Consider the following 16,203-nt stretch of genomic DNA (forward strand, 5'->3'; position numbering starts at 1 on the left):
TTCCTTCCTTCCTTCCTTCCTTCCTTCCTTCCTTCCTTCCTTTCCTTTCCTTCTTTCTTTCTTTCTTAATTTTATTTTTATATTTATTTGATGACACAACTATTGATTTAATGCTACTTTTAAAAATGAATACTTTTAATGAGATGGCAGCACAAAATTCATTCATTTTTGCACTAATAATACATTTCTTATGTTTCTTTATTGAATTCTGGTGACCCCTTTCCCTTCCAAAGGCATTAGAAGTTAAGATCTGGGGAAGTAGTCAGTATGGTATCGGCAGGTGAGTAGAAGCAAGTTTCTAGACTATCCAGTACCCACTGACATAAACAAACAGACACACACACACACACACACACACACACACACACACACACACACACACACACCTACACACCTCTCTCTTGTCCTTGACTTATTAATGTTTTGAGGGGAGGGATAGAGCTTGGTATTTGTATAGACAGCCCCTCTTTTGAGTTGACAGTGATCTTGGAATAGTCAGGGAAAGGGGTCCCAATTTTCACCTCTACTCCGTATGGACTTCAAAGCAGAGTGTTTTTCCCCTTAAATCTTCCCCCTTGGCTCTAAGTAGAGCAGATTATGCAGGAGACTCTCTTATCTGGGGGATAACTCTGTTAGTTTATTTCCTCCTCTCCCTGTGCCTGTCAGGAAGAAAATGTCCCCATTTTACAGATGGGAAAACTGACTCAACTACAGGTATACTGACCTGACCAAATTCACACAGCTCGTAAGGGTTGAAACTAGGGTTTGAATTCAGAGCTTCCTGCCTCCCTCTAAAGCCAAGGCCAAACCTTCTCCCCTGTGCTAGCTTCCTCCAGCAGAAACATGGCATCCTGACGTTGGCCAGCTGTCATGGCTCAACATCATTGGCCCCAGGCTGAATGCTGGACAAACAAGATATCACTCACTCATTCTGAAAGGAGGGTCCCTTGTGATCTCCTTTTACAGCTAGGGAAACAGGCTTGGAACTGGGAAGTTACTACCACCCACTGGCCAGGAGATAGTGATGAGGTTTGAACCTCAACCACCCACATCTAGATTTCCTAGGCTTAGAAGTGCTCCCTTGGAGAGGAGATGAAGGTGTTCGGAAAGATCCGGGGAGGCCTGAAAAGATGGGGTAACAGTAGCATAGATGAATGATGATTAATAAATCCAGTGTACTTGAGTGAGTGTTTGACACACAATGTGAATGTAGGAATGTATGAAATGCAGTGTCCATGAATGATAGACAATGTATACAAATTGTGTATGCAGAAACAATTAAATGATATTCCCGGTGAACAGAAAGAGAACCTTCCACAGGCCTGGAAGAGTGACACTGACAGCAGCTCATCCCATCTCACGTCGTCACCTGTGTGTTCCACCTCTGCTGGCGGATAGGAGACCATAGTGGCTGTCCCCTCCTCCCGTAGTGACCTGCCCTGCCCTCGCTTTCTTTTTCTTTTCTATTTTTTTCAATTGGGAAAAACATATTGGGGGTACAAGGAGGTGAGGGTTGGGGGCAGAAGGGTGAGGATGGGCCAGGATGCAGCTACAGAGCTGCACAGTTTGGTCGGTGGGGGGAGCAGGTGAAGGAAATGATGAGGATCCAGTGGGGACCGGATGCTACAGAGGAGTGACAAGCATTTTCCAATAGCAATTAAACCAACTGTTGCCATCGCTTTCTGCCACCACTGATCACATGCTTCCTTGTTTCCTGGCCCCAGTTAATTGCACGCTCTCTGACTTACTCACCCATTTACCAGCAGCTTTCTTGCCCTTCACAGCAGAACCTCCCAAGCATTTCAAACTCCCTGGTGAACAGGGTTCCAAGAAGCTGTGCTGCAATCCCGAAGGCATACAGTTTGAGGCCACTAGCTGCTCTGCAGGAGAAGGATGGGCAGTCTCCTCCCATGAGATTATCTGCCTCTGAAATCCCGCTGGAGGGTCAGCTGTGGGTCCATTCTGACCGCCATAAGCAACAACAGCACTTTACCCTGTCTTGTTTCTCCTCACTCCCTTCAGGTATGCGGCCGCCTCCCACCCATTGCTGTCTTTGGATTCCCACTTCCCCCATGATGGGACCTCCAGCGGCGACTCCTCCTCGGGTGGCCTGACCAGCCAGGAAAGCACCATGGAGCGCCAGAAGCCAGGTAGGGCCTTCCCTAGCCGCCTGGCCTCACAGGACTACCTGCTTGATGGCGGCGCATGCTCAGACCTGTCAGTGACACATAAAGCACAAAGGGCAACTGTAAGAGCCACTTGTAAGGTTAGAGAGGTCACCCAGGGGAGCACTGGGAACAGAGAGTGAGCTTGATTCTTACCCAGCCAGGCGAGCTGTCTGGGCATTGGTGTCTGACACAGAGACATTGGGAGCAGCACACCCTGCTTGCTCATGAATGTTATCTCCCCACAAAGAACTGAAAAGACGCTGCTCTCTCAGGGACCAGAGCTGACTGCATGCTCTGGCTTTTCTTCTTATAGACCTGTCCTTTGTTTTGGGTTGGTTGATGGGTTGATTGGTTGGTTTAGGAACCTTGGTGATGCAGTGGTTAAGCAGTGGTTGGTGCTTCAAACCCAGCAGTCACTCTGTGAGAGGAAGAGGTGCTAGTCTGCTTCCATAAAGATTTACACCCTCAGAAACCCGATGGGGCAGTTCTACTCTGTCCTATCAGGTCATTGTGATTGGAATCGACTCAAAAGCAGTGAGTGGAGTTATTTTTTTACTTTAATGGGCATCTAACTCAAGAGTGTGCAGCTTGATAACAGATCATAAATGAAAGTACTCATGCTTTAACCGGGACAAAAAGTGGACAAGCTCCCTGGAGGTTCCCACACATGTCCCTTCTAATTGGTACCCCCTGCCAAATCCGTATCCCCTGCCTTACTCTTGACAAGATAACATACCTTTATCTGGTTTGATTTTTCACTCTGGATAAGGACTGTGAAATTCCACTGTGTGTGATTGGGGGCAGGTGGAAGGTGGGGGGAATCTCTTACTCAGTGTTTTATTTGTGAAAGTCATCCAATCCACCTGATTTTATGTAACAGTGAAATGCGTATTTTTCATGGTGTGAATAGACTGCTAGGAAACCAAACAGATTCATCCTAGAAAGGGTTAAACTGGGAGGCTCCTTGGAGACAAGGATTCTGAGGCTTCGTCTAACATACTTTGGACATGTTGTGAGGAGAAGGACATCATGCTTGGGAGGGTGGAGGGACAGCACAGGAGGGGAAGACCCTCTATGGGGGGGGTTGATTAAGTGACTGGGGTAATCGGGATGTGTGTGTCGGAGACAGTGCGATTGGCACAGGACAGAGCAGAGTTTAGGGCTGTTGTACATAGGGTCGCTATGAGTCGCAAGCGACTCGATGGCACATAAACAACAACAATGTTGATGGACATTGAGTTATTTCCACTTTTGGAGCTGCTTGGAATAGTTTTCTCAGGAACGTTTACATACCTGTTTGGGAAAGCACATGCACACATTTCTAGGATACATATCTAGGAGTGGAATTGCTACATCATGTGATAAGGTGTGTTTAACTTGATAAGAAACAGCCACACTTTCCCCCAAAGTGGTTGCATTCCTTGACCCTCCAACCAGCAGCATCTGAGAGTTGCAGTTGTTCCATATATTCAGTAGTCAGTGATGCAGTCACATTGAAAAGTCAGTTGTTCAAATCTACCAGCTGCTCCAAAAGAGAAAAATGAACAATCTCTCGTAAATATTTACATCTGAATCAGAACTAACTGGCCAGCAGTGAGGAGGTGATCTGAGGTGGCTGCTGCTCTGTTTAATTTGCCTTTTCCTGATGATTGGTGAGACTAAGCACCTACTGATGTTCATTCACATGATAGATGTAGAGATATATATAGGTAACTAGATCTATATATACATAAATCATGCAAATGTACTATTGAGATGGATTTTTTAAACCTGATTTCATGTAAAATCTCTGTAATCCCTTTTAAGTAAGAGAACCACCGGATTGATGGGTGAGTGGGTAGGTGAATTCAGAAGAAAGGGGGGAAAATATAAGTGTTAGGAAGCACTGACATTAAGGGCCGTTTATAAAGGTTTCTAGGCAGCTGGAGGGGTGACCCTGTCCCTTATCTTCCACAATAGGAGTGGCCATGACCCCCAGGCATTCTCAAAGTGCGAAGAGGTAGCAGACCCCACCACCCAAATCCCACATTTCTGTCAACCACAGGCTGGGCTTGAGCGTGCTGGCCACGCCCCTTTCCTGCGCCCTTGCTGCTGCCTGGGGACCTGCAAGCAGGGCTGGCGGCTCTCTTGAGCGTGCTTCGTCCTGCCTGTCGCTGCCTGCAGTTCTAGGATCTTGGCTCAAGACAGATTTGGTGTTTTTTTTTTAAATCTAGCTCAGAAATGTGAGGAGAAACAAAACATTCCTTGGTGATTTCATTACATCCAAGTGTAAAATAATGATGAGAGTTTTCCCATCATTCACCTTGAACCCTGAATAAGATTTCTCAGAAACTCACCCTTGTTCTTCTTAGCCTCCTCTCTTCTGATCCCCAGAGTATAGTTCCTTTCCTAGGGCCCTTATTGTAAATTGACTACCCCATCCTTCCATAAGGTACACGGTTCAAATCCATCAGCTGCTCCATGAAAGAAAGATGGATGATATCCTCCCGTAAGAGTTACTGCCTCTGAAAACCCACTAGAGGTTCTACTATGGGTCAGTTCCAACTCAACGGTACACAGCAACAGCAACAACCTTTCCATCTGCACCACACACACATTTGCATGCACACAAATACACAATTATACACACGAGGGTAACTGGTGATTTGAAATGCTCATGTGTTCAAAACCCCAAAGAAAGTCCACTGGTAAGGAGTATGGGGAGTCTAGTCAGAAGTTTGCCCAGCCTTGATCATGATAATAATCCTCATAACAATAGTAGGTTTACATGCTTGTATGTGTCAGGAACTAGGTACTCTGCCTGCCTTTCTAGTTCATCATCTCGGAAACACAGTGGAGCAGGCATCACAGTTGCTCTGTTTGAGAAAGGAGGAAGGTGAAGCACAGAAAGGTTCAATCGCTTGTCCGGGGTCCCTGCTGATTAAGTCACAGTTGGGCTTTAAATCAATGCCTGTTTCACCTTAGCCCCTGCTGCCCACAGGCACTCCCCACAAACCCCAAACTCACCATTTCAGTACATTTTACCACCAGGCAACAGAGCTAGAAGGGAGGTCACTGAGGGCCAATCCAGAAATTTGATGAAGAGCCCACACAGAAGTATCAGGACATGTGACAGCAGAGCCAGGGACAAGGGGACACAGGGGAGCCCAGAAGGGAAAGGAATCCAGCCCTTCATCTTTGCACTCATTCATCAAGTTACTAATGGGGGGCTGGGGGAGAGAAGAGAGAAGTATCCAGGCCCACCCATAATTCACTGAAGAAGTTGGTCCATCTCACTGGAATAAAAGAAATTTGTGGAAGTGGGAGGCCCAGGCTAGAGACAGAAAGGATGAAGACCTAAGGATTAAAAGTAGTATAAGCCACAGGGCTGGATGTGATGACCAGGACCCTGGTTCTCTGTGTAGAAATAGGTTTTCCCAGCACAGTGTGGCTGTCTCCTTCGAGGACCAGCATCTCCTAGATATGCAGTATTCTCCAAAAAGGAAAACCATCTACAGAGGTAGAGTACATGCACACAGCAGCCAGGGCTCCAGCTTTCTTGTTTCCATGGTTCCCTGGTGAAAGACACACTCAGAGCAACACCTTGGGTACAGCCAAGGGCCCTGAGAGCCATCCCCTGCAGAGATTTGAGTTGGACTGAAGACAACAGTGTCAGGTCCTGAGCTCAGACTCTGAGTGGCCTGATTTTCATTTCTGGGTCTGCCTTGTGCTGAGCACCCGACTCCAGGTGGTGACTCATCTCTGTGAATGGACGTTTTCAGCACCTCTCCTTCCAAAGTGAATTGGGGGTCCAGTAAGACCATACCTACCTGGTCCATCATCACCACAGACTTACTATACCTTTCTTGGTTACCAGTGAGCACAGGCTGTGATGCCTACGGACTTGAGTACCGTGCTTGGCTCTTTCTGACTGTGAAAAAGTTACTTCTGTGAGTCTTGATATTCATCCTCATCTTCTAGAAATGATAATATCTTTCATACACACATGCGCGCACACACACACACACACTGTTATTGGGAAGATACAAGATGGTGAGTGATGCATGTATAGGATGCATACATGTTAGTACCTGACACGGAACACATGATTTTATTAAAAAAAAATTTGTAACAGTTTAAATATTATATTGATTTTTCATAGACTTTTTCATTCATAGACCTTTCATTTTAGAATGTTACCTTTGAAGAACACAAGATTAATAATCATCATATTCATAATAATAAAAATACACAGTAATGATGATAAGTTTAAGTTCTGAGTTAGACCCACTCAGGTTCAGATCCTCAGTTGCATTTATTTATAACTTTTTCCCTCTCTTTTTTTAAATTTCCATTCATTCATTGTTACACATTTTCCTCGCTGTTCTCCCTTCCCCCCAGTTCGCTTTGTTCTTTGGGGGGAAAAGTTCTTTCGTTGTTACACAGTCATTCCTCACCCCACCACCACCACCACTATACTATGCACCTCTTATTCTGGACTCTTGTCATGCCGATAATACCTAACCATATGTTCCTTTTACACAGTTCTCTCCCTCGTCAATGCCGTGTATATTGTCCCCTCTTTTTTTTAGTTTCCTCCCAACCCCCATATCAGTCCTATTCTATAACAGTGGCATTGTACAGTATTTGTCTTTTTGTGACTGATACATTTCACTCATTACAATGTCCTCCATGGTCACCCATTTTGTATAAAATTTCATGAGTTCTTTGATTTTCAATGCAGCATAATATTCCATGTGAATATACCACAGCTTCTCTATCCATTCGTTTGTTGATGGGCATCATTTATAATTTTAACATTGTCTAAATGCCCTTTGTTGGTGTTCAATTTTTTTTTTAATTACATGAGAGGAGATTGCCCATATTTCACCTGTAGAGCTGCTGGTGAATTTGAACTGTCTTCTTTTGGGTTGGCCGCACAACCCTCTGTTTACTAGGCTACCAGAGCTCCTGTGGAGTTCAGATATTTTTAAAAGTGAGATGCTCACTCAGGCACAGGACTGACCTTGAAAGTTTAGATTCATATCCACACCAGTCACTAGTTTTAAACCTTTTTCACCTTTAAACCAGCAATTACACTTCTAGAACCTGGACCCAGACATATTATAGTGGAAGACCTCAGTAATGCTGTAGTGAGGTAAAATTCAAAATACCCTGCACTTTCAACAAAGATAAACTGGCTTGGTGAACATTAATGTACATGTGTTGTTTTGTATCACCGAGGCAGAACCAATCCGTAGCTGAACATCTGGCAGGTTTTCAGAAGCTGTTAATCACATGAGAGAAGGTTGTCCATCTTTCTCCCAAGGAACAGCTGGCAGATTTGAAGCACAGCCTTCAGGATTGCAGCCCAGCAGGCCATAAATACATTTTATACAATGGAATAGTCCGTAGCTATTAAAAATACAAACTTATGTGCCATTGTATGAAAAGTATTAAGATAACAAGCTAACAGTAAGTGTGATACATTGTAAAGTAAAAAGATCAAACTGTAAATCAGTGCTTTTAATTGTTAACATTTTATTGTGATTTGCAGTTCTCTGTTGATGTGCTGTTCCAGTCGTTTTTGCATCATCTTCAGCAGAATCTTACTTGCATGTGATATCAATGATACTATTAGTCCACCAGATGCTCTGCTGAAGAAGGAGGAACAGTCGCCTCCTGTACCAGTCAGATCCAATTTGACGGTACCAGATCCAATTTGACGGTACACGCATTAAAAAAAAAATGATACTATTAGATAATTTCCACATACTCTCGGATCACCTTTCTTTGGAATGGGAACAAATATAGATCTCTTCCAGTCAGTTGGCCAGTTGTCCTCTAGATTTTTTGGCACAATTTGGTGAGCACATCTAGGGCAGCATCTGTTAGTTTTTGCCAATTCTTTCAAAGCAGCTTGAATTTCCTCCTTCATCACCACATTGTTTCATTAAATTCTTCTGTGTCCACCAACTCCATTTGGTACAATGACTCTGTATAGAGCTTGACAATTACTAGGGATGATAGAGCTTGACAGTTACTAGGGATGATAGAAGGAGAATTGATGCCTTTGAGCTCTGGTGCTAGAGAAGAGTACTGAATATTCTATGGACTGCTAAGAGAACAAACAGGTTCATCTTAGAGAAAGACCAGGCTGCTCTTTGGAGGCAAGGATTCTGATGCTTCGTCTGACATACTTTGGACGTGTTGCAAGAAGGGGCGCGCCAGTCCTTGGAGAGGGACATCATGTTTGGGAGGGTGGAGGGACAGCGCAAGAGAAGAAGACCCTCTATGAGGTGGGTTGATTCAGTGGCTGGGGTAATGGGGGTAGATGTGTCAGAGACAGTGAGATTGGCACAGGATACGGCAGAGTTTAGGGCTGTTGTACATAGGGTCGCTAGGAGTCGCAGGCAACTCGATGGCATATAACAACAAGCAATTGTGATTTGCATGAAAGTTCCGTTCACTGTCAGTTTTGTGACATCAGTTACAGTTCCCACATTGTAACAGCACTTGACCCACTTCTTTCTGTTTCCCATTTCCATTCATCCTTCTTGTCCCTTCCTGTCTCCCGAGCTTTATTCCTTGGCACATGTTGTCGTTTTGATCCTAATTGATTATTTCATTTTTCTTTAAAAGAAAAGTTACTTATTCTTATAACTGATAACCAGTTCTGTAAAAGACAGGCTTCCCTTGGAGGGGGTAGGTGGGAGCTCCTGTGACCTAGAGGCAAGCAGTTATGCTACGATTGTACAATGTACAATGTACATGTAACAAAGGTACATGGTTCTAGGCTGCCAGCTGCTCTGAGGAAAAAGGATGGGCAGTCTCCTTTCATGTGATTAACGGCCTCTGAAAACCCACTGGAGGGTCAGTTCTGACTTATTGGTATACAACAACAATTTACAAACAGGAAAATCCAAATGGTCAATAAGTATAAAAATGTTTCGCTTCATTTGGAGATGAGGTTGGAGTAGAGCTGTAAGACTTAAGTGAATTAACCTATAAAGCACAAAGAATGGTGCCGGGCACATACCTTATTCTTCATGTTGTTAGACCCCAAGATGTCTTAACTGTAGAGGCGAGGCCATGGCCTAGTGTGAGCTGAGCAGGCAGGCTGGGATGTATGGAACTATCAGACTGAATTTAGGATCAGCGTTGTCAGTGGCCTCGAGCCAGCCTGCATCACCTCTAATGGCTCGTGTGTCTCTTCTCTTCCTGCAGAGCCTCTGTGGCATGTGCCTGCGCAGGCCCGACTCTCAGCCGTGACTGGAAGCAGCAGCAGCAAGCACAGCTCCAGGCAGGACACAGCAGGCAAAGATTCCCCAAACAGGCATTCCAGAGTGAGTTTGGCCCCACCAGCCCCTCTGCCACCCTGACTGCACTGGGGGCTGGGCTATTTGGCCTGGGTGTGAGCCCCTAAACGCCCATGGATGAGACATCTTTGACTCAAGCAGAAGGGCTGAATGCTTGATTCTGGAAGTCGAGCAGCCCTCACCAACTATCTTCACCGTGTTCCAACCCTAGCATCTGGAGCCAGTCCCATAGAAGTTTGTTCCTGCTGATGTATTAAAAGAATATGAATATTTAATAAACAGCCTTCTGAACAAGGGTTTAGGAACGAACTCAAGAGCTTGCCCTCCTATGCCCCTACGGTCCTCAGCACCTCAGAGCCCTCGGCTGGGTCCTTGCATCTTCCCACTTGCCTTGTGTTGACCAGGATACTCTCAAATGGCCACACCTGATTCCCTTCCCCAACAAGGAAATCTAGGAAATGAGCACGAAGTGTTTTGACAAGGATTAGATGAGTCTCTGCCTCACAAAATTAACATCCAGTGAAGGCAAGAAGCAATAAACAGATGCATTGTATTACAGCAAAAATGGATCCTTGCTGTGGGAGAGAAAAAACAATACCTGATTTAAGGGAAAAGGAGACGGAGCACTGTTGGTTTAAGATGTGGAGAAGTCCTGTGAGGAAGCAACATTTAAACCAAAACTAAATAATGTGAGGGCATATTCATGAAAATATTTGAGGGAAGAATGTTACAGCCAGAGGGAATAGCATGTGCAAGGATCCTAAGGTATGCCATGCCCAGTAGACTCACCGAACTGGGCCACTATGGCTGGAGTGACGTGCTCAAAAAGGAGGCGGGAAGAGATGGAGTTAGAGACCAGATCCTGGGGTTCTTCCTTGGGTCCCAGTGAGGACTCTTACTGTAATCCTGAGTGAGATGGAACTGCACAAGGTTCTTAGCAGGCGAGAGGCATATTCTGACTTGGGCTCACAGTTTCCCTCGGTGGAGGGGGGAAGGCAGGAGCAGGCAACAGTGGACAGGCCCAGATAGAGCAATGGAGTGGAAAGTTGTGAGAACAGAGCCAACAAAGCTTTCTGACTGGGAACCAAAGCAAGGTCCAGGGTGACTTGCAGGCTCTGGTGGGGCACCTAGGAGGAAGAAGTTGTGAAGGAAGCTGGCAGGAGGAAGAGATTTGAAGAATTGATATGAAGAAGAGTCAGGAGTAACAGATTTGGGAGAGAAGGGAAAATGGGATGTGAAAAGCCTCTTAAAACATGACCTCTTTGATTCCTCCCAACAACCCCACCAAACAGGGCCCATACCCCTGTCCTCTCCCCCCTGCCTTTTATAGACATTAAGACACAGAGAAGTTAAGCCTCTGGTCACACAGCCAGTATATGGGGAAGGCGACATTTGAAGCTCTCTGGCTCCAGGGTTCACACACAGGTAGAAGGACAGTGCAGGGAGGACATGGTGCCCCCAGCGTCTCATGGGTCTAGGGCTAATGCACATCTCTTGCCTTCTTAGGGAGAGCCTCAGTACTCCAGTCATTCCAGCAGCAATACTCTTTCCAGCAACACATCCAGCAGCCACAGCGATGATCGTTGGTTTGACCCCCTAGACCCCCTGGAGCCAGAGCAAGACCCCCTCTCCAAAGGCGGCTCGAGTGACAGCGGCATCGACACTACCCTCTACACCTCCAGCCCCAGCTGCATGTCCCTGGCCAAGGCACCTCGGACTAACAAGCCACACAAGCCCCCAGGAAGTTTAGGGCTCTGTGGTGGGGGCCGTGAGGCCAGCGGGAGGTCCCACCACGCAGAGAGAAGACGGGAAGTCTCACCCACCCCAGCGGTGGCTGGCCAGAACAAGGGCTACCGACCAAAACTGTACTCCTCAGCCTCCAGCACTCCCACGGGCCTAGCTGGGGGCAGCCGGGACCCACCGAGGCAGCCCAGGTAAGTCAGCTGCACCAGCTCTAGATTCAGGGGGTCTGGCTACCTTCCAGTCCTGACTGTGGAGTTCCTCCCAGAAACATGATGCAGACGCGCATGCGCACTGGTTTGCTGACAGGAAGAGACAACCTTGCTCACAGACAACCTCCCTGCTATCCCTCCAAGCTCCTTCAAAGACTCCAGGTTGTAGGAGAGAGAGCTTCGGCCGTCTCTGTCTTCTCTGTCTCTGTCTCTCTCTCTCTCTGACCCTTTATCGATTTTTCCTTCTCTCTCCAGTCAGACCAGTAGTTTTACTTTTGTTCTGTTTTTTTTATAATCATTCATCATATTTTTACATGGTGGGGTTGTTTTTTTCAGTTTGTTTGTTTGTTTGTTTGTTTGTTTTTAATTTTGTTTGGCTTTTACAATTATCAGACTGGTGGTTTTTATGCTTTCTCAGGGCAGACTCTTATCTCTTAGGTGGGAATTTGGGTGGATAAAATAGAAATCCTGGCCCACAGTGGCTTAGCTCTCACTCTGGAAACCCTTCAGAGAGTCTCTGAGGCTGTAAATCCCACAGAAGGAGATTGCTCGTCTTTCTCCTCTAGAGCCACTGTTGGATTCAGACCAGTGGAAAGCATGGCCTTTGGCCTAGCAGTCATCTCCCTAAGGACCACAGCACCAGAGCTCACTTCAGGGGCCTTACCCAAGGAGCATTAAAGAGCAGAGAGAGCTAGAGCAGATGGGGCAGCAGCTCAGGGAGAAGGTAAGTTGGTGAAGTCAGAAGATCCTGACTTCATGGAGAGAAAGAGAGAAGAGAGATCATGCCATGTGCCAAAAGCTGGTTCCTGTGACGCAGACACACCAGGGGTTTGTTGTTTTTTTGTGTTTTTTTTTATTTTATGATTTGTGTGTGTGCGTGTACCGTCAAGTCAGATCTGACTGATACAGGAGGAGATTGTCCCTCCTTCCTCGGCAGAGCATCTGGTGGATTCGAACCATGCGCCTCTGGGATTGCAGTGCAGCTTCTTGCCACTAGGCCACCAGAGCTCCCCTGACACACCAGTTTTGACAACCAGCCATCCTCCCACAGCATTCTCCTCTGCCAGGTTCAATAATACCTTGTAGTGGACACACAGAACTTGTGGAGTGCTTTTCATTATGGGATTTATTAGGCAAATGTTATTATATGCCATCAAGTCAGAACTGACCCACAGCTAACCCAACAGCAGGTTTTTAGAGACTGTAAATTGCACTAGAAGAGACTGCCCATCTTTCTCCCTCAGAAATCCTGCTGGATTCAAACCTGGTACCTTTGTGTTGACAGGATAACTCCTTACCCACTAGACAAATAGACCTCCCTATTAAGGACATAACAGGTTATAGTTGAGGATTAGAATCATCTTGGAAGAAACAGCAATAACTCGGGAAACAGGACGCAATTGATCAATCAAGACAGATTTCAACCCAGACAGCTCTAAGCTAGCACCTTATTAGCTGTGCCTACCAAAAGGCAGAACCTCTCGGCCCAAAGACCTCCATTGCCAGGCACCCCCTTGCCCTGGCATCTGCCACCATTCAGGCAAATGTTACAGCTTTACTAACAAGTGTCTAGAAGGCCCCCTACTCTGCCAGCAAGTCTGCCCGAAGGCACTTGCCTCTCTTGACACTCTTGGCTGTGGGCTGAGAATCCCACCATGCTTGTCTAGCACCATCTCCTGGAACCACCCTCCCACCCTCTCATGCCTTCCTCAGTGTTAGCTCACTCTCTCTTTTCCTCTCTGTTCTGTGTCTAGGAGGCTTTCAGCCCTGTAGCTTGGGTCCCTTCACTCCAGATTCCTTTTGGCATTAGTGACAGCAATCAACCCCCCCTCCCCCGGAATTAGCTCTATAAGCCTAACGGGATGGCATACCTGACCAGTCTCCTCGGTGGGTAGCAGTCACTTACTTTGCATAGCTACTGTCCAATCTCTTTAAGGGTTCTGTGTACCTTATTTGGACCTAGCAGATCACCTTGGCAGAACTATAAACCCAGGGCCAGAAAGGGCATATGTGAGGAAAAACCCATTGGACTGCAGAGCACCTCAAGCACTGGTGCTCTCTGTCTTCTTGCTCCCTCATCCTGACATCTTATGTCAGGGTGGCTGTTCTGCTTCTAAAGAGGGCATAGAGCACAGTGAAAGTCGCAACACCTGTAACCACTCCCTCTCTGCTGGAAAATGCAAATGCTTACCCACATCTTTCAGCAGGCCTGTCACTGCTAGGAAGTCTGGGAAATCTAAGTGTAGCCTTTGGTCCTCTGTAGTATTCTCCCCCTAGCATTACTGTCCAGTCACCTCCGACCTCCGATCAGGTTTCTAGGGCTGTAAATCTACCTTTTTCATGTGGTCCAGAAGGTGGATTCAGACTGCAGAACTTTCAGTCAGCAGCCCCACACATGGCCTGCTGTGCCAGCAGGCAACCTTCTCTGGCATGTTGTTGTTGTGGCCTGTGGACTGTGGACTCAGAACTGACTCCTAGCTAACTCCCCAATGGGTTTTTAGAGGCTAAAATCACTTAGGAGGTGATTGTACATTCTCTCACGGAGGATCTGCTGGATTTGAACTGTGCATCTTGGGAGTTTGCCGCATAATTTCTTACCACTTGGCCACCAGAGCTCCCTTTCCTATAGTCTAGTGATTCTTAAATAGTTCCTAGGAAGCCTCGTTAAAGACAAGATTGGTCCCACCTGGGGTTTCAGATTCAGTCTGTCAGGGGTGAGGTCTGAGAATTTGCATTTTTCTCGAAGTTCCAGATCATGCTGCTGCTCCTGCTACTCTGGGTTCATGAAGCAGGGAAAGGAGTGAGGAAGCATGGACATTGGTGATACACCTGCTAGAAAAATCCTGCAGAAACCTTTCCAAGATTTGTGGCAAGGATTCCAGTGCCAACCCTTCAGTCTAAAACTCACTCCCTTCTCAGGACCTTTTTGAAGTGGGACCAGAGCCCCTAGCCCACAGAGGGCTGAGGGCGGGCCTGATCACAAGGTTCTTCTTGGCTTCCTGACCCCTTGGCCTGTTCCTAAATCTGTGCCATCCTCCATGTGCACTCTCACAGTGACCCCAGACCCCCTGCCCACCACCACAGGAGAATCATTAATGTCAACAGGTGTGCCACAGCCCCAGTCTCAGAGACTAATACTTAGCCTCACAGAGTGACCCACTACCTCTGTTCTAGTTACATGTTTCTAATGCTGAGCAGTGATCAGTGATTCCTGCCTTAGAGGTGGCCCTCTGACACATTTGACAGCTCTCGTGGCCTAGTCTGTAGTGAGTTGTGCTGCTGACCCAAAGGCTGCACATTTCCAGCGATTCAAATCTACCAGCTGCTCACAGGAGGTAGATGGGAAGGCTTCTGTGCTTTACAGCCCCGGGAACCCAGTGAGCAGAGTTTGAGATTTAGAGTATCAGTGAAGACTGGTTGCTCCATGGTTAATTTCCTGCCTGCGAACTAATCATTTTAGCGGGTCAAACCCACTAGCCACTCCAGGGGAGAAAGAGGAGGCAGTTTGCTTCCAGAAAGATTTACAACCTTGGAAACCTTATGGGGCAGTTCTGCTTTGTTTTTTTAGGGTCAGTATTCATCAGAGTCCAGGCTATCATGTCACTTTGGGAACTCTGGTAGTTTAATGGTAAAGAGTTGTCCTGCCAGCTCAGAGGCTCACTGTTTTAATCCATCAGCTGATCCTTGAGAGGAAGATGAGCATTCTCCTCCCATGCAACTGGCTGCCTCTGAAACCTGCTGGCGGATCAGTTCTGTTAGTTAAGGAGCCTTGACAGCAGTGATTACACTCTCAGCTGCTAAGTGAGCAGTTTTTACACACCACCTGCCTCCACAAAGATTTACAGCATGGAACCCTGCAGGGCAGCTCTACTCTGTCCTGTGGCGTCAGTATCAGGTGGAATTGACTGGATGGCTGCAGGTTAGGGTTTGGAGTCTCTTTCTGTTTCAGTGTTGGTATCCTCCCAAGCTGTGATCCACACACATTGAAGGTTGAAATCTCGGGGGGGGGGGGGGGGGGAGCAACAAGTGAGAGTGTGAATGTGAGCTGGTTTCTGTCTCTTGTCCTACTCTCTAGACAGGTAGTTCTTTAATCTGTTGCAGTTCATGTACTTTTGGACAGCTCCTTCATTTCATTAATTTATTAATAGGCAAAATTTTTTACCCAAAAAAACCTCTCTGCCATCAGGCTGATGCTGGCTCGTAGTAACCCTTGGTAGAGTTTCCGAGGCTGTAACTCTTCAGGAGAAGAGTCTGTTTCTCTTTCTCCCGAGTAGCAGCTGGTGGATTCAAACTGCTGGTAAAGTGTAGCCATCGGTTTAGTAGCATGCTGGGGGCTACACCACCAGAGCTCCTTAAGTATTTCTTGAAGACCTACTATGTTGCAGGAACCTCAATGGAATAGTGTGTTATGTGCCGCAAGGCTAAATAAAAGGTCAGCGGTTCAACTCCACCAGCTACTCTGCAGGAGAAAGCTGGACAGTCTCCTCTGGTAAAGATTTACAGCCTCAGAAACCCAACACAGGGTCTCTGTGAGTTGGAGAACATTGGGTACCATGTTGCAGACAATGCTGGGCGCTGAGGCAGAACAACAGCAAAATGGGACAAGACTCCAAGGCCATTGAGTGAGTGGAGTGACTGAGGAAGACAGACAGTTGGACCATCACTGAGATAGGCACAAAGCTATACCCACAAGGATTGTCACAGGTCAATGTGCTGGCTGGAGGCGTTCACTTGATTGGTTAGTGCGAGAGCAGGCCACAGAGCTGGGCAGAGGGAGCTGCATCC

At 46.8% G+C, this 16,203-nt stretch overlaps 1 protein-coding gene across 1 annotated transcript in view; it reads left to right on the forward strand.

Annotated features, from left to right (window-relative positions):
- Positions 1-16,203, forward strand: part of SIPA1L3 (signal-induced proliferation-associated 1 like 3) — a 108,296-nt gene that overhangs the window by 55,011 nt on the left and 37,082 nt on the right. The window contains exons 11-13 of the mRNA XM_006899689.1: positions 2,023-2,150; positions 9,375-9,493; positions 10,973-11,400. Of these exons, the coding sequence (XP_006899751.1) occupies positions 2,023-2,150; positions 9,375-9,493; positions 10,973-11,400 (675 nt within the window). The remainder of the gene's footprint in view (positions 1-2,022; positions 2,151-9,374; positions 9,494-10,972; positions 11,401-16,203) is intronic.

The sequence above is a fragment of the Elephantulus edwardii genome, unplaced genomic scaffold (assembly GCF_000299155.1).
Source record: "Elephantulus edwardii isolate Elephantulus edwardi_28Jun2011 unplaced genomic scaffold, EleEdw1.0 scaffold00266, whole genome shotgun sequence".
Taxonomy (NCBI): Eukaryota; Metazoa; Chordata; class Mammalia; order Macroscelidea; family Macroscelididae; genus Elephantulus; species Elephantulus edwardii.